Source organism: Salmo salar, chromosome 23, assembly GCF_965601325.2.
Source record: "Salmo salar chromosome 23, fSalSal1, whole genome shotgun sequence".
NCBI classification, from domain to species: domain Eukaryota; kingdom Metazoa; phylum Chordata; class Actinopteri; order Salmoniformes; family Salmonidae; genus Salmo; species Salmo salar.
Window position 1 is genome coordinate 24135190 of NC_138313.1, and position 22770 is coordinate 24157959.

Consider the following 22770-nt stretch of genomic DNA (forward strand, 5'->3'; position numbering starts at 1 on the left):
CACAAGCAGGGTAGGGAGTGCCCTATAGGTTAACCCTTTACTTGACACACTTACATAAAACCTGAGAGTTGTTACTAGCCCACACTGCTCAATTTAATCTACCTGAGATTCATTAACATAAACTCATCTCACCATCCACAATGTTGCCTTTAACGTGTTTTGACAGAATCCCCTAGAAGTGGTGGACATGTAAGATAAAGTGGTGACAGCAGGGAGTTATAATTTATTTATTCATGTTTCTTTCCACACAGAAACATTGGGAAGATCTTTATGGGATTAAAAATGAGGTGAAGCAGCATTGAATACATGCTTCTTAGTTACTTTGGCAACTAAGAAAATATTTTCTAAACATCCCGCTTTGGGCTGGATGTGTCAATGTGTAGTTCATACATGCATAATCTATGAGAATTGCTGTTTTACATCAATTAGTCACAAAAATCCTACTTTGAAAGTGACTGTTTTCGTGAAGCTGTGCTGCACCATTTTCCATACATTTCCCCTAGGTCAACGCCCTAGCAATTTGAGTTCTAGCCTCGCATTTGAGTGACAGCTAGCGAGAGGCCACCCCAGCATATCCAAAGAGGTTGCAGAGCGGGCCCAACGGCTCAGTGGACGCAGAGAGAGAGAGAGAAAGAGAGAGAGAGAGAGCAATGACATGGTGCACATACAGTGGGGGGAAAAAGTATTTGATCCCCTGCTGATTTTGTACGTTTGCCCACTGACAAAGAAATGATCAGTCTAAAATTTTAATGGTAGGTTAATTTGAACAGTGAGAGACAGAATAACAACAAAAATATCCAGAAAAACGCATGTCAAAAATGTTATAAACTGATTTGCCTTTTATCGAGGGAAATTAGTATTTGACCCCCTCTCGATCAGAAAGATTTCTGGCTCCCAGGTGTCTGGGAGTGCTTAAAGGGAGTGCTCCTAACTGCAGCTTGTTACCTGTAAAAAAGACACCTGTCCACAGAAGCAATCAATCAATCAGATTCCAAACTCTCCACCATGGCCAAGACCAAAGAGCTCTCCAAGGATGTCAGGGACAAGATTGTAGACCTACACAAGGCTGGAATGGGCTATAAGACCATCGCCAAGCAGCTTGGTGAGAAGGTGACAACATTTGGTGCGATTATTCGCAAATGGAAGAAACACAAAAGAACTGTCAATATCCCTCGGCCTGGGGCTCCATGCAAGATCTCACCTCGTGGAGTTGCAATGATCATGAGAACGGTGAGGAATCAGCCCAGAACTACACGGGAGGATCTTGTCAATGATCTCAAGGCAGCTGGGACCATAGTCACCAAATCCTGCAGCGCCCGCAATGTCCGCCTGCTCAAGAATACATATACATGCCCGTCTGAAGTTTGCCAATGAACATCTGAATGATTCAGAGGTCAACTGGTGAAAGTGTTGTGGTCCGATGAGACCAAAATGGAGCTCTTTGGCATCAACTCAACGTGTTTGGAGGAGGAGGAATGCTGCCTATGACCCCAAGAACACCATCTCCACCGTCAAACATGGAGGTGGAAACATTATGCTTTGGGGGTGTTTTTCTGCTAAGGGGACAGGACAACTTCACCGTATCAAAGGGACGATGGACGGGGCCAAATCTTGGGTGAGAACATCCTTCCCTCAGCCAGGGCATTGAAAATGGGTCGTGGATGGATATTCCAGCATGACAATGACCCAAAACAGACGGCCAAGGCAACAAAGGAGTGGCTCAAGAAGAAGCAGATTAAGGTCCTGGAGTGGCCTAGCCAGTCTCCAGACCTTAATCCCATAGAAAATCTGTGGAGGGAGCTGAAGGTTCGAGTTGCCAAACTTCAGCCTCGAAACCTTAATGACTTGGAGAAGATCTGTAAAGGGGAGTGGGACAAAATCCCTCCTGAGATGTGTGCAAACCTGGTGACCAACTACCTGAAACCCCACCTCTACACCTGAAACCCCACCTTTTTAAGGAATACCTGGGATAGGATAAAGTAGATCACATTCTTCATTTCACCTGTCACATTATTTTATATCATGAAGCTTACCTTAGTTCCCCAGAACAGTTGAACCATGTGTTTGTTTGTAAATAGCACAACTGGAGAAAACGGGAGCAGGTGAGTCAAGCTGTGTATTGACCGGGGTCGCATCCCCTGGTCTGCTCCCCTTCTCCAAGCAGAGCAGGTAGGCCAGTTGCCCTAGCGACTCCAGACTCCACAAGGACACAGCGTGTACACATGCTTGCACAATGTCTCTCATTCACATTTGCTTGTAAATGTCCAAACTCACCAAAAATGACATTCGGTAGCACCTACCTATATATGTACAACTTTATGAGCTGGATTGCCTGTCTTTGCAAGTTGTTTATTTTCTTTTGCGCTTGTTAGCATATTTAGTTAGCAGCCTCCACAGAAATCCACTATTACTTGTGAGAATGAGAGGAGGAAGGTGGAGGTAGTAGGGTGATGGTGAGAGGAGGAAGGTGGAGGTAGTAGGGTGATGGTGAGAGGAGGGAGGTGGAGGTAGTAGGGTGAGAGGAGGGGAGGTGGAGGTAGTAGGGTGAGAGGAGGGAGGTGGAGGTAGTATGGTGAGAGGAGAGGAGGTGGAGGTAGTAGGGTGAGAGGAGAGGAGGTGGAGGTAGTAGGGTGATGGTGAGAGGAGGAGGTAGTAGGGTGATGGTGAGAGGAGGAGGTAGTAGGGTGATGGTGAGAGGAGGTGGTAGTAGGGTGATGGTGAGAGGAGGTGGTAGTAGGGTGATGGTGAGAGGAGGTGGTAGTAGGGTGATGGTGAGAGGAGGAGGTAGTAGGGTGATGGTGAGAGGAGGTGGTAGTAGGGTGATGGTGAGAGGAGGAGGTAGTAGGGTGATGGTGAGAGGAGGTGGTAGTAGGGTGATGGTGAGAGGAGGTGGTAGTAGGGTGATGGTGAGAGGAGGGAGGTGGAGGTAGTAGGGTGAGAGGAGATGAGGTAGAGATAGCAGGGTGATGGTGAGAGGAGGTGTAGGTAGTAAGGTGATGGTGGGGGGGGTGGGGAGAGGGAGGGAGGGAGGTGGAGGTGGCAGGGGTGGGGAAGGTGGAGGTGGCGGGGTGGGAGAGGAGGTGGGGGAAGGGGGTGGGGAGGTGAGGGGAGAGGGAGGGGTGGAGGTAGTAAGGTGATGAGGAGGTGGAGATAGTAAGGTGATGGTGAGAGGAGGTGGAGGTAGTAAGGTGATGGTGAGAGGAGGTGGAAGGGTGATGAGGAGAGGAGGTGGAGGTAGTAAGGTGAGGAGGAGAGGAGGTGGAGGTAGTAAGGTGATGGAGGTAGTAAGGTGATGAGGAGAGGAGGTGGAGGTAGTAAGGTGATGGTGAGAGGAGGTGGAGGTAGTAAGGTGATGGTGAGAGGAGGTGGAGGTAGTAAGGTGATGGTGAGAGGAGGTGGAGGTAGTAAGGTGATGGTGAGAGGAGGTGGAAGGGTGATGAGGAGAGGAGGTGGCGGTAGTAGGGTGAGAGGAGAGGAGGTGGGGGGTGTTCAGGAGTCCTGAAGGGTGAGTTTGCAGAGGAGGGAGGTGAGGGAGATGGGTTGGTTGGTTGGTTGGTTGGTTGGTTGGTTGAGGAAGCGGTAGTATGAGGCTCCTTCTCCCACCATGGCTGTGAGGCTGAGCTTCAGCAGATGCCCTGACACATAACAGCCATGTCTTTCCTTCACCTAGGACAGGCATGGACAAACATAGCATAGTATAAGAACCTTTTCAATATCAATAGAAAATTATATCTGCTGGGTATGATTATATCTTAAATACACAGACATATACACCACCGTTCAAAAGTTTGGGGTCACTTAGAAATGTCCTTGAAAGAAAAGCTACATTTTTTTGTCCATTAAAATAACATCAAATTGATCAGAAATACAGTGTAGACATTGTTAATGTTGTAAATGACTATTGTAGCTGGAAGCGGCTGATTTTTAATGGAATATCTACATAGGCAAAAAGAGGCCCATTATCAGCAACCATCACTCCTGTGTTCCAATGGCACGTTGTGTTAGCTAATCCAAGTTTAGCATTTTAAAAGGATAATTGATCATTAGAAAACCCTTTTGCAATTATGTTAGCACAGCTGAAAACTGTTGTTCTGATTAAAGACGCAATAAAACTGGCCTTCTTTAGACTAGTTGAGTATCTGGAGCATCAGCATGTGTAGGTTCGATTACAGGCTCAAAATGGCCAGAAACAAAGAGCTTTCTTCTGAAACTCATCAGTGTATTCTTGTTCTGAGAAATGAAGGCTATTCCATGAGAGAAATTGCCAAGAAACTGAAGATCTCGTACAACGCTGTGTACTACTCCCTTCACAGAACAGCGCAAACTGACTCTAACCAGAATAGAAAGAGTGGGAAGCCCCGGTGCACAACTGAGCAAGAGGACAAGTACATTAGAGTGTATAGTTTGAGAAAGAGACGCCTCACACGTCCTCAACTGGCAGCTTCATTATATAGTACCCGCAAAACACCAGTCTCAACGTCAACATTGAAGAGGCTTTTCCAGGATGCTGGCCTTCTAGGCAGAGTTGCAAAGACAAAGCCATGTCTCTGTCCAGTGTCTGTGTTCTTTTGCCCATCTTAATATTTTCTGTTTATTGGCCAGTCTGAGATATGGCTTTTTACTTTGCAACTCTGCCTAGAAGGCCAGCATCCCGGAGTCGCCTCTTCACTGTTGACGTTGAGACTGGTGTTTTGCGGGTACTATTTAATGAAGCTGCCAGTTGAGGACTTGTGAGGCATCTGTTACACACACACACACACACACACACACACACACACACACACACACACACACACACACACACACACACATACATACATACATATATACTGTATTTATAAAAAATATTTGCAATGCAATCATTCTGGAGTATACCTCCAAAACCCATAGAATAAACAGTCACATTTGCTACCATATACAGTCAACCCATTATAATATAAAGCGTAAGATGAACACAAAATGTACATACATTGACATTACACTTCATTAATTTGACATTACAGATGAAAGATTACACAATAACAACAGATTAAAGTTATAATTCAGTGTATCAAGCTGGTGAGATCTTGTGAAGTACCGTTTGTGTCTGCAGACTTTGTCTTTGAATGTACAGAGGCGGAGATGCCCAGACTAGTGGGCACAGCTCCAAACTGACTCCTAGCTCCAACCCCTGGGCCCATAGGGCTTTGATCAAAAGTAATGCATTATGTAGGGAATATGGTGGCATTTGGGACATACATTTAGCCTATACTGTAGATCTGAAACATCTAAACTTTCCCTCTGATAGGGTGGAGTGTCAGCCATATTGCTTTGATTGGACATAACATTTGCAGACATTCCCTGGTGAGTAGATAGATAACACAATAAAAACAGAAGAACAACAATGCGTTCTTCCTTATTGCGATGAGAACCATGATTGCTTTTGGCTGAGTACAGGAAGCAGTTTCTGGGGAAGCCATGCCATTGGTCAAATCGTACCAATTCAAGAACCACTGACTGGTTAGCTCTAGTCTCTACTACTGGATTATTGCAGAAGAAATACAGTATGTGTGAAATAGATCAGAGAGTTACTCAATGGATTATTTACAACAGAGAAGTAGAGCTGCTACTGATGTAGACCATCCCTCAGAACAGTACGTGAAGACTAATCAAGACCAGCTGATCACGTGTAGCTACACTCACTGCATGGCAACATATGACCAAATCCTCCTCAGCTAAAGACTTCAACAAATGCATGTTTGGTTTGGAGTCATACTTGAGCCTGGATGCTACATAAGACTAGATGAGTGAGGGGAGGTAGGAGTTCCAGGGGAGCGAGGGGCGGGTGAGTCCGGGGGGAGTAGAGGGAGGAGGTAGTGGTTCACGAAAGATGAAAGATCAACAGTGAATCGCAACTGAAGAATGGAGAAGAGGTAATTGAGTCTGACTCTTCTGTGAGCACAGAGAGAGAGGAAAAGACAGTAAAGAGAGAGAGAGAGAGAATGAGAGAAGAGAGAGAGCGAGAAAAAGATTAAATAGAGTGAGGATGAAAGAGGGTGAAAGAGAGAGACGTGGCTAATAAACTGCTCCTCCATATTTAATCAGAGCGGAGGTGTTGGAGTGGTTGGTCTCAACACACCTCTTCCTGGTTACTCTCAGCTACAGCATAATCCACTCATCTGAGAGGAGATGAGAGGAGGACAGGAGAGAGAGAGAGAGAGAGAGAGAGAGAGAGAGAGAGAGAGAGAGAGAGAGAGAGAGAGATAGGGCTGTTGGTTTCAGAGTTGAAGAGAGAGGAGAGAAGGACTATTATTCATCCGAGTCGACAATAGAATGTTGATTAGTGTCTGTGCGGGATATTTACAATGTGCCATCAACAACAGCCAAATGACAACACCGGCTATGGCATAAAATGGCTGCTGTCTGTGTAAACACACAGAAACACTTTGTAAACACCCAGGACAGCAGAGAACTCTTTGTCTGGCTCACATGCACATTGCACCAGAGAATGTACATTCATAGAAAGTGGAGGCCACGGTGCAGATGCACCAGAAGTCAGAGCAGAGAGCAGTTTAGCAGTAGGGCAGTTAAGGACAGGGTGCAAAGTACTTCGCCACTAGATCCACCCCACACCCAATTTTTGGTCAGGGCACAGAGCATGAGTACACCATTACTACAGCTGGCGTCACTCAGTAAAATGTCTGTGTGTGTGTCAGTTACACCTGTAAACAAAACAGTACAGAAGAAAACAGCAAACCGTCTTTGACATTCACTGCGTGTTCTCTTTCTGAAAGGTAAAAAAAGTCTATTCTACTTCGATCTCTGGGCAAGAACTATAAAACCTGCCGCTCTCCTGTCTTCCCTCCAACCTGTTCAACCTGTTGCAACCCTGGCTGTTGCACAACTGATCAAAGAGTTACATTAAAGCTTCAACTCTCCATGCGGCTATGAAGAGGAACACTATCTACCTCCAGGATCACGTCTCAGAGCCACGGATAAGGAGAGATGACGTGGTCTGGTCAGCCTAGCCAGAGGTTTAACACATTAAAAAGGTCATGAAATAATCAACTACAGGTTTGATGTCAGCGTTAGTGTTAAATTGTTGGGAAGCCTAATCTGGAGTGAAAACCATGCCTCCTGTCTCTGGTTAAAACAACATCAGCAGGTAATTATTATTGTGCATGCAGCAACCTGTAGAAAACTGGATTATTTCTCAAGACCCGCAATAACCCATTCAGGGTAAGTATACTGAACAAAAATATAAATGCAACATGTAAAGTGTTGGTCCCACGTTTCACAAGCTGAAATAAAAAGATCACAGAAATGTTCCATACACACAGAAAGCTTATTTCTCTCAAATGTTGTGCACAAATTTGTTTACATGCCAATTAGTGGGGATTTCTCCTTTGCCAAGATAATCCATCCACCTGTCAGGTGTGGCATATCAAGAAGCTGATTAAACAGAATGATCATTACATAGGTGCACCTTGTGTTGGGGACAATAAATGGCCACTAAAATGTGCAGTTGTGTCACACAACACCATGCCACAGATGTCTCAAGTTGAGGGAGCGTGCAATTGGCATGCTGATTGCAGGAATGTCCACCAGAGCTGTTGCCAGATAATTGAATGTTCATTTCTCTTCCATAAGCCACCTCCAACGTCATTTGAGAGAATTTGGCAGTACGTCCAACCGGCCTCACAACCGCAGACCATGTGGCCTGCCCAGGACCTCCACATTCAGCTTCTTCACCTGCGGAATCGTCTGAGACCAGCCACTGGACAGCTGATAAAACTGAGGAGTATTTATGTCTGTAATAAAGCACTTTCGTGGGGAAAAACGTATTCTGATTGGCTAGGCCTGGCCTGGCTCCCTTGTGTGTGGGCCTATGCCAGGGATCATCAACTAGATTCAGCCAGGGGTCTATTTTCTTCCTGAAGCGAATGGTCGGCAGGCCGGAACACAATTACAAATAATTTGTAGACTGCAAACTGACCAAACAGATATGTTTGACTAAAACATAATCGTTTCAAACCTTGCTTACATTTGTATAAGATCACGTGTCTCTCTATTATGCGTGGGAATACTTGGGAACAAATTTCTTCAATTAAAATCACTTGGGGCTGATTTCCTTTTTATTTTACAGTCTTTAATATCCAACAATGCAAATTCAATTTATTTATTTTTCGCTCAGAAAACTTAGCGGGGCCAAATAAAACCACCCGCGGATAAATTGTGTCCGCCTGCCGCCAGTTAAGGAACCCTGGCATATGCCCTCCAGGCCCACCCGTGGCTGTGCCCTTGCCTAGTCATGTGAAATCCATAGATTAGGGTCTAATGACTTCATTTCAATTGACTAACTTCCTTATATGAACTGTAACTTGAAATTGTTGTGTTTATATTTTTGTTCAGTGTATATTTCACAGTGGGAAATAAAAAAGACATACCATTCAATTTCCAGCCTTACATACCTTAAAAGTTTAAAATAAGTCAATACAAAATGAATCCTCCATAAAACATGCTCTTTTCAGAGCGACCCGCAGACACCATAATCAATTTAAGTTTTAATCTATAGCAGTCATTCTCCCCTCTAAAAGAACATCTCTCTCTCTCTCTCTCTCTCTCATATCACTGCAGAGCCCCAAACCTCCAAAGCTGGAAGAAGAACAGAAGACTGTATTGGGGGTAACACTACCCCCCCGGCTTATTACACCACATTAATATTCCACAGCGAATTACAGTAGAGTGGAAAGTGTTCCAGGTCTTTGCAGCAGTGCTGTGATGCAGTGTAGAGGAGCATCCTGCTCCTACTGTCGGTGCTTCTGATTGCAGTTCCATGTGGATGGATGATTAGTGGGTGGCAGCCTTTGTTGTTGCCGTTGTTAGTCTTGAAATGATGAGTTACCACAGTGTCAGTGTGGGGCAGGATCAGTCAATGTTTCAAACATATCGAGACAGGGTCTCCCACCAACCACACCCTCTTTAACCCTCCTCAATCTCCACTCCTCCTCCTCATCCTCACCCCTGGATGAGTCCCAGCAGCCCCTGCAGGCCCAGTGATGACACCCAGAGCATTTCCACCAGGTTGTACTGCCAGTAGCCCATTAGGAAGCCAAACAGCACGTCGGTCACGTTGTGTCTGCCCAGCAGTACCCGGCTCAGCCCCACCAGACCAGACCACAAGAACACCAGCACCCTGAGGGGTGCGGCCAGGACCAGGTGGGCCAGCAAGAAGCGGGCACACATGGCTGCGCGGGTGGCGTGCCCCGAGGGGAAGGAGAAGCGGTCCACGGAGAAGGTGGCGAACATGTCCATGCGGTTGTGGGACGGGCGGCGCCGACGGACGACAGCTTTCACGATGCCAACCAGGATCAGGTCTAGAATGAGAGCTGAGGGGAGGGAGGTGAGAGTTGGGAGGGAAGGGGTGGTGAGAAAGGGAGGTTAGGAGAGAGGATGCAGAGTGGGGAGGGAGATGAAAGAGAGAGACAGTCAGCAAACAGTAGGCCTACACAGCACACCGTTGGAAAACAAACAACTGTATGCACACACACTAATAAATACACAGACATCCAGCATTAGCAGCAAAACACATTGCACACACTAATAATATCCCATCATTTTTCCACCCAAATAAAAATAACTAGGACAACCATTTTTCCCCTGGGACAAGTGGATTGATTGTTATCTCTCTCCATCCTACAAACCGTAAAGGGATCATGAACAAACTGTGGCTGATAATAAAGTCATCTTAATTCTAGCAGACATCGTGAGACACCATTAACCTCTACACCGGTTTGATCCTCACCTCTTCCCACACACAGACACACATGCAGTCTCACACACACATTCTGTCACATACACACACAAGCTCAGTGACAGCTTCGGCCTTTTGCCAGAGAGACAGAGAGAGAGAGAGAGAGAGAGAGAGAGAGAGAGAGAGAGGAGAGAGGAGAGAGCTGCAGTCTTCATCTCCTCTGGGCTGTAAAGGAGCAGCTGTCTTTGGCTCCTGCAGCCCCTCTGGCTGCATCGCATCACATAGCAACAGACTACCACTGGCTACCACTCAGTCGGCACACACTACTACTGTACTGATCAGACCCAGTATACTGCAGGGTCATTCCATGTCATTTCAGCACACCATGACACCCAGCATTTCAGATTGTTCTGAAATCGTTTCTGTAGTTAGAAACAGATAAGATTAGCATTCCTGAAACATTATTTTGTTGAAATATAATTTGAAATTAAGCTAATGGATTGGAACCAAATTGGCCATTTTAAATTATAGGATTCATATAGGATTCATATAGTATTCAATAAATATAGCACATAACATCCCATTTGGACAAAAACAATGAGTAAGACATGAGGATTCCAAAGAATTGGTCAAGACACCCATGGACTCCCCATACCAATGCCAACAACAAGTATACAATATCAGTTCTCTGTGTATTGTTTCTTCATCCTAAGTGATGCATTCTCAGTGAATTTGATTTTTTTTTTCTCCCCTGTTCAGAGAAATTAGTTGTTAGGTTTATGCCCTATTCTACATCCTGATATTTAAAGCATCCCCCCAATGTTAAAGGGATAGTTCACCCAAATCACAAAAGGTACATCAGCAACCCATGCTTTGGTTTTGTTTTCCTAGCCACTGTTTTAAATGCTAGTCCATGGTACCTATATTAGCATTTTCTTTGGATTTGTGCCAAAAATTCTAAAACGTTTGCATTTTAAACAGTGGCAACGTAAACAAAGCCATTTGAAGCATGTCGTACCTTGTCCATAGACTGCTGACAGGTTAAGGAAACCAATATGTAATTTTGTAATTTGAGTCAACTATCCCTTTAACATTGAAGATGTGGGATTTTCTTTTCTTTTATCCCTTAATAGCAGGAACAGTACTATCTAGTGGTCTGAACCTGGTAATATTAGGATGCAGGAAGGAACATAAACCTGACAACTTGAATGACACATTTTTCTGAACGGGGGGAGAAACATCCCCAAATTCACTGAAAATGCATTACAGAAACAATACTACAATTCGCAGCTCCATACTACTTGTCAAACATAGAAAACTGATACTGTATACTCATTGGCATGGGGGGTCCATAGGTGGCTTTTGACTATTTCCTTATGTTTTACTCATTGTTGGAATTTTTGGGGGTCCAACTTGCAACTAATTAGCTTAATTTCTCAGAGATCTAATTATATTTCCACAAAATAATGTTGCAGGAATGCTAATCTTATCTGTTTCTAACTACGAAAACGATTTCAGAACAATCTGAGATGGTCGGTGTTGAAATCCTCTTTCTTGTGTTTTTTGATGTGGAACAACCCTGCACACTGCAGAGGACCTCTGGCTGTCTCTCTGGCTGTCTCTCTGGCTGTCTCTCTGGCTGTCTCTCTGGCTGTCTCTCTGGCTGTCTCTCTGGCTGTCTCTCTGGCTGTCTGTTCATTTTTCTGGCTGTCTTTCTCACTCCCCACCACTACACAGCAACAGGGGAGATTGTCTGTCTCTTCTAGAGTGGCTGACTGTTCATAGAGCTGGAAAACTACAGATGACAACTCTCTGCCTACTCTCCCCTGTGTGTGTGTGTGTGTGTGTGTGTGTGTGTGTGTGTGTGTGTATGTATTTCTAGCATTAGCATTGTTAGTGTGTGTGCATACACGTTTACTCAGTGTGTGTGCACGCATCTGGGATCAGAAGAGTGTGTGTGTTTACTGAAGTCCCTGAGTCAGATATCTGACTTCTAGGTGTCTGTGTGGCTTGGCAACCAGTGTCTGCACAACAATCTACTGTAGTACTCGGCTAGGCCTAATCCCAATAATCTCCTAAATATTGCCTCAAGAGGAGAGAAACAGTGGAGGAGAGGAACCGGTGGAGCCCAGGACGAACAGTGGGATGACAGTTACAGGTGAGAAGGAGCTGGCACCAAAGGAAGGAAAGGGAAAAACAGAAAGAGAGTAGACAAAATATTGTGGAGGGAAGGTTGAAATTGGTGTGTTTGTCAGCTGTAAGGCTGGACTGGGGTTGATGAGGGGACGGATGCATGCTGATTAGGATAAGGGATGTGTGGGCCAAATCCTTCCCTAATCTCATCACATTAGACTTCTCTGTACTGATAGTCATCTGAAAGCACGAGATGGGTGGGAAACAACAGGGTGGATGCATACCAAGGATGTGCATGCATCTACCGCTTCTGACATCACTGCAGAAAGAGGAGAGGAAGAGGAAACCATTTCGGAATATTTCTGTAGACTACCCACAGATCTAATAAAAACACCAACATAGACATTCATTATTTAGAGGTTGAGTATCGCGTCCTCCTGGCCGGGTGAGTGTGTGTGTGTGAGTCAGTGTGTGTGTGTGCAGTAAAAATGGCTGGGGATGTGGATTCATGACAATAAGAACAGGAGGTGGCATTCTATGGAGGTGACATAATAGGAGCATTCTGGCTATGTATGGGAGGCTTCCTGTTAGTATGAGGCTATTATGAATAATACAATTAATATGATATCATATTTACCCATGAAGAGGTTTAGCATAACCTCCTGTCCTGCTGCACTGTCAGCCTTGTACAGGCCGTAGGCTGTCCCAACCAGCCATGGTATTCCATGTCCAGAAATCTCTATAAGTTTCATCAATGGTCTAATGCTGCCCCAGGAGGAATCTTCACAGGCACACACCCCCAGCCGCTTGGAAAGCCACAGGTCTATGGCGAGGAGGGAGCTGAGGGCTATCCCGATAAATGAAGGGTTGAGCCGCATACAATCCTCTTCGGGCATGCCTGTGTTGGAGGAGGTGGAGGACCCGGAGCCCCTTCGCCGGGTAGGGCTCTCAGATGCCCGCAGTCTGGCTGCAGCGGTTGGGTCGGAGCCCTGCCGTTGGAGGAGAGTGGGTGGAGGGGTTCGGTTCAACGACATGAACTCGTAGCGTCCGTTGCCGTTGGTGCTGCCACTGAGACCTGAGCTTCCACCTGCGCTGCGATTTGCACTGTTTTTGGTTTTAGGAGAAGGCATTTTGTTCCGTTTCTGGTTATTGAAATCAGGTGTTAATAAATCGAAGGGGACGTTTATCAATTGTGAAAATAAAGGTTTTTGTGCCGCTCAACTCATCGAGTTTCAGGTGACAATTTCTCTAACGTCCGCTAACAGTTTCCTGAATTGCCATCTTTGTTTTCTTCATCATCTTCTTCTTCTTCTTTTTTTTTCTTCTTCTTCTTTTTCTTTTTCTATGGTATATTGGCGATCGCACAATTTAATATACAGCCTGCCACCTACTGTGTGGGATGGAAACAGGACTCAAAAATGAAAACAAATTATAAAAATATCTATCTATCTATCTATCTATCTATCTATCTATCTATCTATCTATCTATCTATCTATCTATCTATCTATCTATCTATATATATATATATATATATATATATATATATATATATATATATATATATATAAGATTCTAGCAGCCGTCTTTAGCACTAACTGAAGTTTATTTAGTGCTTTATCCAGGTAGCCGGAAAAGTAGAGCATTGCAGTAGTCTAACCTAGAAGTCGGCTTGATTTAGTTTAGTTTATTTATTGGTAGTTTGGTAATATATATATTACCAAACTACCAATGTAATATATATATCACCAAACTACTAATAAATGAATAAACGAAACTAAATCAAGCCGACTTCTAGGTTAGACTACTGCAATGCTCTACTTTATATATATATAAAGTAGAGCATTGCAAGGTTTTAACTGTCCCTAGAATTTCTAAGCAAACAGCAGGAGGCAGGGCTTTCTCCTATAGAGGTCAATTTTTATGGAATGGTCTGCCTACCCATGTGAGAGACGCAGACTCGGTCTCAACCTTTAAGTCTTAATTGAAGACTCATCTCTTCAGTAGGTCCTATGATTGAGTGTAATCTGGCCCAGGAGTGTGAAGGTGAACGGAAAGGCACTGGAGCAACGAACCGCCCTTGCTGTCTCTGCCTGGCCGGTTCCCCTCTCTCCACTGGGATTCTCTGCCTCTAACCCTATTACAGGGGCTGAGTCACTGGCTTACTGGTGCTTTTCCATGCCGTCCCTAGGAGGGGTGCGTCACTTGAGTGGGTTGAGTCACTGACGTGATCTTCCTGTCTGGGTTGGCGCCCCCCCCCCCCCCCCCCCCCCCCCCCATGGCGGAGATCTTTGTGGGCTATACTCGGCCTTGTCTCAGGATGGTAAGTTGGTGGTTGAAGTTATCCCTCTAGTGGTGTGGGGGCTGTGCTTTGGCAAAGTGGGTGAGGTTATATCCTGCCTGTTTGGCCCTGTCCAGGGTTATCGTCGGATGGGGCCACAGTGTCTCCCGACCCCTCCTGTCTCAGCCTCCAGTATTTATGCTGCAATAGTTTATGTGTTGGGGGGCTGGGGTCGGTCTGTTATATCTGGAGTATTTCTCCTGTCCTGTGTGAATTTAAGTATGCTCTCTCTAATTCTCTCTCTCTTTTTCTTTCTTTCTTTCTTTCTTTCTTTCTTTCTTTCTTTCTTTCTTTCTTTCTTTCTTTCTTTCTTTCTTTCTCTCTCTCGGAGGACCTGAGCCCTAGGACCATGCCTCAGGACTAACTGGCTTGATGACTCCTTGCTGTCCCCAGTCCACTTGACCATGCTGCTGCTCCAGTTTCAACTGTTCTGCCTGCGGCTATGGAACGCTGACCTGTTCACCGGACGTGCTACCTGTCCCAGACTCTCTAGAGACTGCAGGAGCGGTAGAGATACTCTGAATGATTGGCTATGAAAAACCAACTGACATTTTCTCCTGAGGTGCTGACCTGTTGCACCCTCGACAACCACTGTGATTATTATTATTTGACCCTGCTGGTCATCTATGAACATTTGAACATCTTGGCCATGTTCTGTTATAATCTCCACCCGGCACAGCCAGAAGAGGACGGGCCACCCCTCATAGCCTGGTTCCTCTCTAGGTTTCTTCCTAGGTTCTGGCCTTTCTAGGGAGTTTTTCCTAGCCACCGTGCTTCTACACCTGCATTGATTGGTGGTTGGGGTTTTAGGCTGGGTTTCTGTACAGCACTTTGAGATATCAGCTGATGTAAGAAGGGCTTTATAAATAAATTGCATTTTGATTTGATCAAACAATTTTTCTGTAAAAAAATAAAACAGATCTGATCCCTACACAGGCTCAAGGGGAACCTGGGAGGGCGGGTCTTCCAGCGCCTGTACCGCTTGCAAGTCTTCAGATGTAAAATTCTTAAGTCCCAAAAGCTTTTTTGCCGCAGCCACAATAATATCCAGTTTCTTAGACTTCTTTGAAACTTGTTCCGTACAGTTTATAATTTCTATTTATTTAACCTTCATTTATCTAGGCAATTCAGTTAAGAACAAATTCTTATTTACAATGACGGCCTACCACGGTCAAACCCTCCCCTAACCGGGACGACGCTGGGTCAATTCTGCGCAGCCGGTTGTGAAAGTGAAAACAGATTTTTTGTAATATCTTATTTACATAAGTATTCAGACCCTTTCCTATGAGACTCGAAATTGAGCTCAGGTGCATCCTATTTCCATTGATCATCCTTGAGATGTTTCTACAACTTGAGTGGAGTCCACCTGTGGTAAATTAAATGATTGGACATGATTCGTAAAGGCTCACACCTGTCTATATAAGGTCCCACAGTTGACAGTGCATGTCAGAGCAAAAACCAAGCCATGAGGTCTGTTGTGTTCTGAGAATATGAAAATATACTTATTCATGTCACTGATGGTGTCACGTCCTGACCAGCAGAGGGAGTAGTTGTTTAGTATTTTGGTCAGGACGTGGCAGAGGGATGTTTGTTTTGTATGGTGGGAGATTGTTTCTTGTTTTGTGTGTCTATGCCTGACAAGACTGTTTTGTTGATCGTTTGTTCTTTTCTTTGTTATTTTGGTGTTCTCTTTGAGTTAAAATAAACTACAAGATGAGCATCCACATTCCAGACGACAACCGTTACAGATGGAGTGCTAAGGTTTAGAGGGTCTACACCAGAAGTTAATGGTTATAGAAGGAAGTTATATAGTGTGTGCAACTAAGCTTGGAATGTGTTGAGTGCAGGGAAGAGATTACATGTGGCAGGCATTTGATAAGGGGAGACGGGTGGAGATCTTAGAAACTAACAATGTCACTGAGGGAGAGAGGGTAATGTATAACGTTTACATTATGTCATGATATGTTATTGTTAGCCATCAGGGGTTCTCTGGGAGGAGAAGAGACACAGTATGGTATCAATAACCATGACAGCCTTAAATCGGGGAGGAGTGAGCACTTTGGGGTAGAGGTCAGGTTAGATAAAGTGAGGAAGAACAGATATCACTAAGGTTCTGTCTAGCAACAGAGATGCATTGGCTGTGCGGTTGTGGAGGAGGAGACTCAGCCTAGGAGAAAGGGTTAAATATCAGTGCTTGTGTGAAATGTTTTTTTTGTCTGAATTACAGCTGTATCGACCCATTGGGAAGAATTAAACTTGGTTAAGCTTCTCTAGTGTCCGTGAGTTATTTACTCAAAATTAGAACCTAACAGGCCAAAGGAATTGTCCGTATAGCTCAGAGACAGGATTGTGTCGAGGCACAGATCTGGGGAAGGGTACCCAAACATTTCTGGAGCATTGAAGGTCCCCAAAAACACAGTGGCCTCCATCATTCTTAAATGTAAGAAGTTTGGAACCACCAAGACTCCTCCTAGAACTGGGCAAACTGAGCAATCGGGGGAGAAGGGCCTTGGTCACGTAGGTGACCAAGAACCCAATGGTCACCCTGACAGAGCTCCAGAGTTTCTCTGTGAAGATAGGAGAACTTTCCAGAAGGAGTTATGGTAGAGTGGCGAGATGGAAGCCACTCCTCACTAAAAGGCACATGACAGCCCACTTGGAGTTTGCCAACAAGCACCTAAAGGATTCTCTGCTCAGATGAACCAAGATTGAAATCTTTGGCCTGAATGCCAAGCATCATGTAGGAGGAAACCTGGCACCATCCCTACGGTGAAGCATGGTGGTGGCAGCATCATGCTGTGGGAATGTTTTTCAGCGGCATGGACTGGGAGACTATTCAGGATCGAGGGAAATATGAATGGAGCAAAGTACAGAGAGTTCCTTGATGAAAACCTGCCATGCTTGAGCTGCCCCAGTCAACTGTAACTGCTGTTGTTGTGGAAATGTCTAGGAGCAACAACAGCTCAGCCGCGAAGTGGTAGGCCACACAAACTCACAGAACGGTACCGCCGAGTGCTAAAGTGTGTAGTGTGTAAAAATCGTCTGTCCTCGGTTGCTACACTCACCGAGTTCCAAACTGGCAGCACAAGAACTGTTCGACAGGAGCTTCATGAAATGGGTTTCCATGGCCGAGCAGCCACACAAAAGCCTAAAATCACCATGCGCAATGCCAAGCGTAGGCTGGATTAGTGTAAAACTCTCTGCCGTTGGACTTCGGAGCAGTGGAAATGCGTTTTCTGGAGTGATGAATCAAGCTTCACCATCTGGCAGTCCGACGGACGAATCTGGGCTTGGCAGATGCCAGGAGAACGCTACCTGCCCAACTGTATAGTGGCAACTGTAAAGTTTGGTGGAGGAGGAATAATAGTCTGGGGCTGTTTTTCATGGTTCGGACTACCGCCTTAGTTCCAGTGAAGGGAAATCTTAACGCTACAGCATGCAATGACATTCTAGATGATTCTGTGCTTCCAACTTTTTGGCAACAGTTTGGGAAGACCCGTTCCTGTTTCAGCATAACAATGCCCCCGTGCACAAAGCGAGGTCCATACAGAAATGGTTTGTCGAGATCAGTGTGGAAGCTTGTATCCTTTTCCCTCTCGCTCTCCTCCAACACTACTCACTCTGCCCTTACTCAGATGGTATTGCGCCGTCGCAACCTTCGCTCTCTCTCTCCTGCTACTCTCTCCTCTTCCATCCTATCATCTCTTCCCTCTACTCAAACCTTCTCCAACCAATCTCCTGATTCTGCCTCCTCAACCCTCCTCTCCTCCCTTTCTGCATCCTTTGACTCTCTATGTCCCCTATCCTCCCGGCCGGCTCGGTCCTCCCCTCCTGCTCCGTGGCTTCACGACTCATTGCGAGCTCACAGAACAGGGCTCCGGGCAGCCGAGCGGAAATGGAGGAAAACTAGCCTCCCTGCGGACCTGGCATCTTTTCACTCCCTCCTCTCCACATTTTCTTCCTCTGTTTCTGCTGCTAAAGCCACTTTCTACCACTCTAAATTCCAAGTATCTGCCTGTAACCCTAGGAAGCTCTTTGCCACCTTCTCCTCCCTCCTGAATCCTCCTCCCCCCGCCCCCTCCTCCCTCTCTGCGGATGACTTGTCAACCATTTTGAAAAGAAGGTCGACAACATCCGATCCTCGTTTGTTAAGTCAAACGACACCGCTGGTCCTGCTCACATTGCCCTACCCTATGCTTTGACCTCTTTCTCCCCTCTCTCTCCAGATGAAATCTTGCGACTTGTGACGGCCTGCCGCCCAACAACCTGCCCGCTTGACCCTATCCCCTCCTCTCTTCTCCAGACCATTTCCGGAGACCTTCTCCCTTACCTCACCTCGCTCATCAACTCATCCTTGACCGCTGGCTACGTCCCTTCCGTCTTCAAGAGAGCGAGAGTTGCACCCCTTCTCAAAAAACCTACACTCGATCCCTCCGATGTCAACAACTACAGACTAGTATCCCTTCTTTCTTTTCTCTCCAAAACTCTTGAGCGTGCCGTCCTTGGCCAGCTCTCTTGCTATCTCTCTCAGAATGACCTTCTTGATCCAAATCAGTCAGGTTTCAAGACTGGTCATTCAACTGAGACTGCTCTTCTCTGTGTCACGGAGGCTCTCCGCACTGCTAAAGCTAACTCTCTCTCCTCTGCTCTCATCCTTCTAGACCTATCTGCTGCCTTTGATACTGTGAACCATCAGATCCTCCTCTCCACCCTCTCCGAGTTGGGCATCTCCGGCGCGGCTCACTCTTGGATTGCGTCCTACCTGACAGGTCGCTCCTACCAGGTGGCGTGGCGAGAATCCGTCTCCGCACCACGTGCTCTCACCACTGGTGTCCCCCAGGGCTCAGTTCTAGGCCCTCTCCTATTCTCGCTATACACCAAGTCACTTGGCGCTGTCATATCCTCACATGGTCTCTCCTATCATTGCTATGCAGACGACACACAATTAATCTTCTCCTTTCCCCCTTCTGATAACCAGGTGGCGAATCGCATCTCTGCATGTCTGGCAGATCAGTGTGGATGACGGATCACCACCTCAAGCTGAACCTCGGCAAGACGGAGCTGCTCTTCCTCCCGGGGAAGGACTTCCCATTCCATGATCTCGCCATCACGGTTGACAACTCCATTGTGTCCTCCTCCCAGAGTGCTAAGAGCCTTGGCGTGACCCTGGACAACACTCTGTCGTTCTCCGCTAACATCAAGGCGGTGACCCGATCCTGTAGGTTCATGCTCTACAACATTCGCAGAGTACGACCCTGCCTCACACAGGAAGCGGCGCAGGTCCTAATCCAGGCACTTGTCATCTCCCGTCTGGATTACTCCAACTCGCTGTTGGCGGGGCTCCCTGCCTGTGCCATTAAACCCCTACAACTCATCCAGAACGCCGCAGCCTGTCTGGTGTTCAACCTTCCCAAGTTCTCTCACGTCACCCCGCTCCTCCTCACACTCCACTGGCTTCCAGTTGAAGCTCGCATCTGCTACAAGACCATGGTGCTTGCCTTCGGAGCTGTGAGGGAAACGGCATTTCCGTACCTTCAGGCTCTGATCAGTCCCTACACCCAAAGAAAGGCACTGCGTTCATCCACCTCTGGCCTGCTCGCCTCCCTACCTCAGCGGAAGCACAGTTCCCGCTCAGCCCAGTCAAAACTGTTCGCTGCTCTGGCACCCCAATGGTGGAACAAGCTCCCTCATGACGCCAGGACAGCGGAGTCAATCACCACCTTCCAGAGACACCTGAAACCCCACCTCTTTAAGGAATACCTGGGATAGGATTAAGTAATCCTTCTTATCCCCCCCCCCCCCATCCCCCCAAAATATATAGATGTACTATTGTAATGTGGTTGTTCCACTGGATATCATAAGGTGAATGTACCAATTTGTAAGTCGCTCTGGATAAGAGCGTCTGCTAAATGACGTAAATGTAATGTAACTTGACTGGTCTGCACAGAGCTCTGACCTCAACTCCATAAAACACCTTGGGATGAATTGGAACGCGGACTGCAAGCCAGGCCTAATCGCCCAAATCTCCCATCAGTGCCCGACCTCACTAACGCTCTTGTGGCTGAATGGAAGAAAGTCCCTGCAGAAATGTTCTAACATCTGGTGGAAAGCCTTCCCAAAAGACTGGAGGCTGTTATTGCAGCAAAGGCGGAACCAACTCCATTATAATGCCCATGATTTTGGAATTAGATGTTCGACGAGCAAGTGCCAACATACTTTAGGTCATGTAATGTACATGTTGGCAAGTATCCGTGTTACGACTTCCGCCGAAGTCGGTCCCTCTCCTTGTTCGGGCGGCGTTCGGCAGTCGACGTCACCGGCTTTCTAGCTACCGCCGATCCACTTTTCATTTTCCATTTGTTTTGTCTTTGTTTTACACACCTGACTCAATCCCACAATTACTGTTTCATTATTTAACCCTCTGTTCCCCCATGGGTTTTTGTGAGTGATTGTTTATTGTATTTTCTGTCATGGTGTGCGTGTATTTGTTACTTTGTATATTTGACATTTTGAGTAAAAGTACGTTGATTACTCACATCTGCTGTCCTGCGCCTGGCTCTCAACACCAGCCACACATAGGACCCTTTACAATCCGGCCAGCAATGTTCACCTGTAAGCGGCAACAGCTTTCACAGGCTCATCAATTGTACAAATACAGAAGGTAAAACACTTTATTATTTTGATAAATTGTTTCACAATTGGGTTATCAAATTTATGTAAACTGACATTATTTTCTACTTCTTAGATGCATATAATGTCCAGGGCATAACCTATTCTGGTGGAACCAACCTGATCATTGTGTTCACCATTCTATTTCACTTCACATCTTCTGATATATTTTTGTGAAAAAGAAAGGTGAACGCAGCGATAAGGTTGGTTCCATCAGGCTAATCATAACCATCATTGACAATGTAATCAGTGCTCTGTGTGTGAGTGGAGTGTGTCTTTGTGTGTGACCGACCAGTATCTTTGATGAGCGGAAAGGAGCTGATCTATGCTCATCAATGGGGCTCTGGCAAGACCTCACCTTCAGCCTCACCTCTTTCTTGCCTGTTCACCAACGGTTGCCGATGGGGAGAACAGAATTAGTTAAGTTTAGTCTGACTTGTTCAAACTTCAACATAGTATATGTTTGTGTCAGAGATGACTTATCCCTAACTGCCATTGGTAATAGAACAGGGACGGTGTGTATGTGTTCACAGATACATGAGATGCAGAGAGACCTGGCACTCAACACATCCACAATGAGGTGATTACTAATAGTACAGTACAGCACAAATATCCAGTAATAGCAACACCCTTTTCATTCCATGTGTCACTGCTGAACTCTGCCTATTTCTACAGATGGACAGGAGGTGCTTTTTCCAGACGGCAGCCTCATTCGTTTGATGGGGAGACCATAATTGGGTAGGTTTTATCTGACCTGTTGTGCATGTTTGTGTGTCAGATATTACCAATCCTAACTGCCATTGGTAATCAAACAGTGACTATGTGTTCACAGAAACATGCATGGAGCAAACCTTGTGTATTATGCACCAGGATCAGGGAACATGGGGAAGGTAGCCCTACTACCACTAGACAAAATGCCAATAGGCACAGTATCTGTATCAGCTAGGAATAACAATGAAAGATAAAAGGTGCACATTGTTATATTAGCAGATAACTGCTTCTATGGTATTATGTAAAGGGTTGTTTATTGCACATGGACTTGTTACTACATTTGAAAGTTATCAAAACACTTTGTTTAGAATATATTTGTACATATTCATGTAACTCATTGTGTATTTATTCCTTGTGTATTATTTTTCTATCATTTTTCTCTGCATTGTTGAAGGGCATTTCACTGTTAGTCTACACCTGTTGCTTACGAAGCATGTAACAAATAAAATTATATATTTTTTTATTTGATCTACATAAATTCAGCAGTTGCATTCTTACATTAGGCTACTGACCTATTCAAAGCTTCCTCTGACATCTCACCATACATCTATCTGCCTGTAGTTATTTATCTCAACCTGCAGGAGGTTTGTTTGTTGTGATTGAGTGGGGGGGACAGCTGTGGGCAAGGTTCTGATAGGTGGGTGTATCTTGGTGGTAAGGACACCTAAGGAACACCCATATCAAACCACACTCCCAAGCCAACTCAGGTTTGGCTTGTCATTGCAGCCAGCATTTCTTGAGGAGCAAGCATAGAGAATGACAGAGGCCTCTAGTGGCCAAAAGGCCATATTAGCATGGGTAGTGCTATTGAGGGATTCCACCATTTTTAATGTAGTTAACTGGGTGGGACTTCCAACTTCATTGGCTGATCCCTCCTGGTGACCCTGTTGTAGTCATGTCCAACACCTCCTTTGGCCGCCTTTCCTTCCAGTTCTCTGCTGCCAATGACTGGAACGAACTGCAAAAATCACTGAAGTTGGAGACTTATATTTCTCTCACTACCTTTAAACATCAGCTATCTGAGCAGCTAACCGATCGCTGCAGCTGTACATAGCCCATCTGTAAATAGCCTATCCAATCTACCTACCTCATCCCCATATTGTTTTTTTAATTTACTTTTCTGCT

The 22770-nt window shown here is 45.7% G+C and overlaps 1 protein-coding gene across 1 annotated transcript; it reads right to left on the minus strand.

The window, feature by feature from the left end:
* Nucleotides 1–8530: 8530 nt before the first annotated feature.
* On the minus strand, nt 8531–13172 carry plpp6 (phospholipid phosphatase 6). Its single transcript, XM_014169342.3, has 2 exons — nt 12504–13172; nt 8531–9368 (listed from the first exon to the last, which is right to left on the minus strand). The coding sequence occupies exons 1-2, from the start codon at nt 12994–12996 to the stop codon at nt 8998–9000; spliced, it is 864 nt and encodes a 287-aa protein (XP_014024817.1). The 5' UTR covers nt 12997–13172; the 3' UTR covers nt 8531–8997.
* Nucleotides 13173–22770: the final 9598 nt, after the last annotated feature.

Excerpts from the sequence above, each read along its gene's own strand:
- plpp6 (XM_014169342.3), bottom strand. The coding sequence starts at position 12,996 with ATGCCTTCTCCTAAAACCAAAAACAGTGCAAATCGCAGCGCAGGTGGA. Across the intron at positions 9,369-12,503 it reads TATGCTAAACCTCTTCATGG|CTCTCATTCTAGACCTGATC; the intron begins GTAAATATGATA and ends CCCTCCCCTCAG.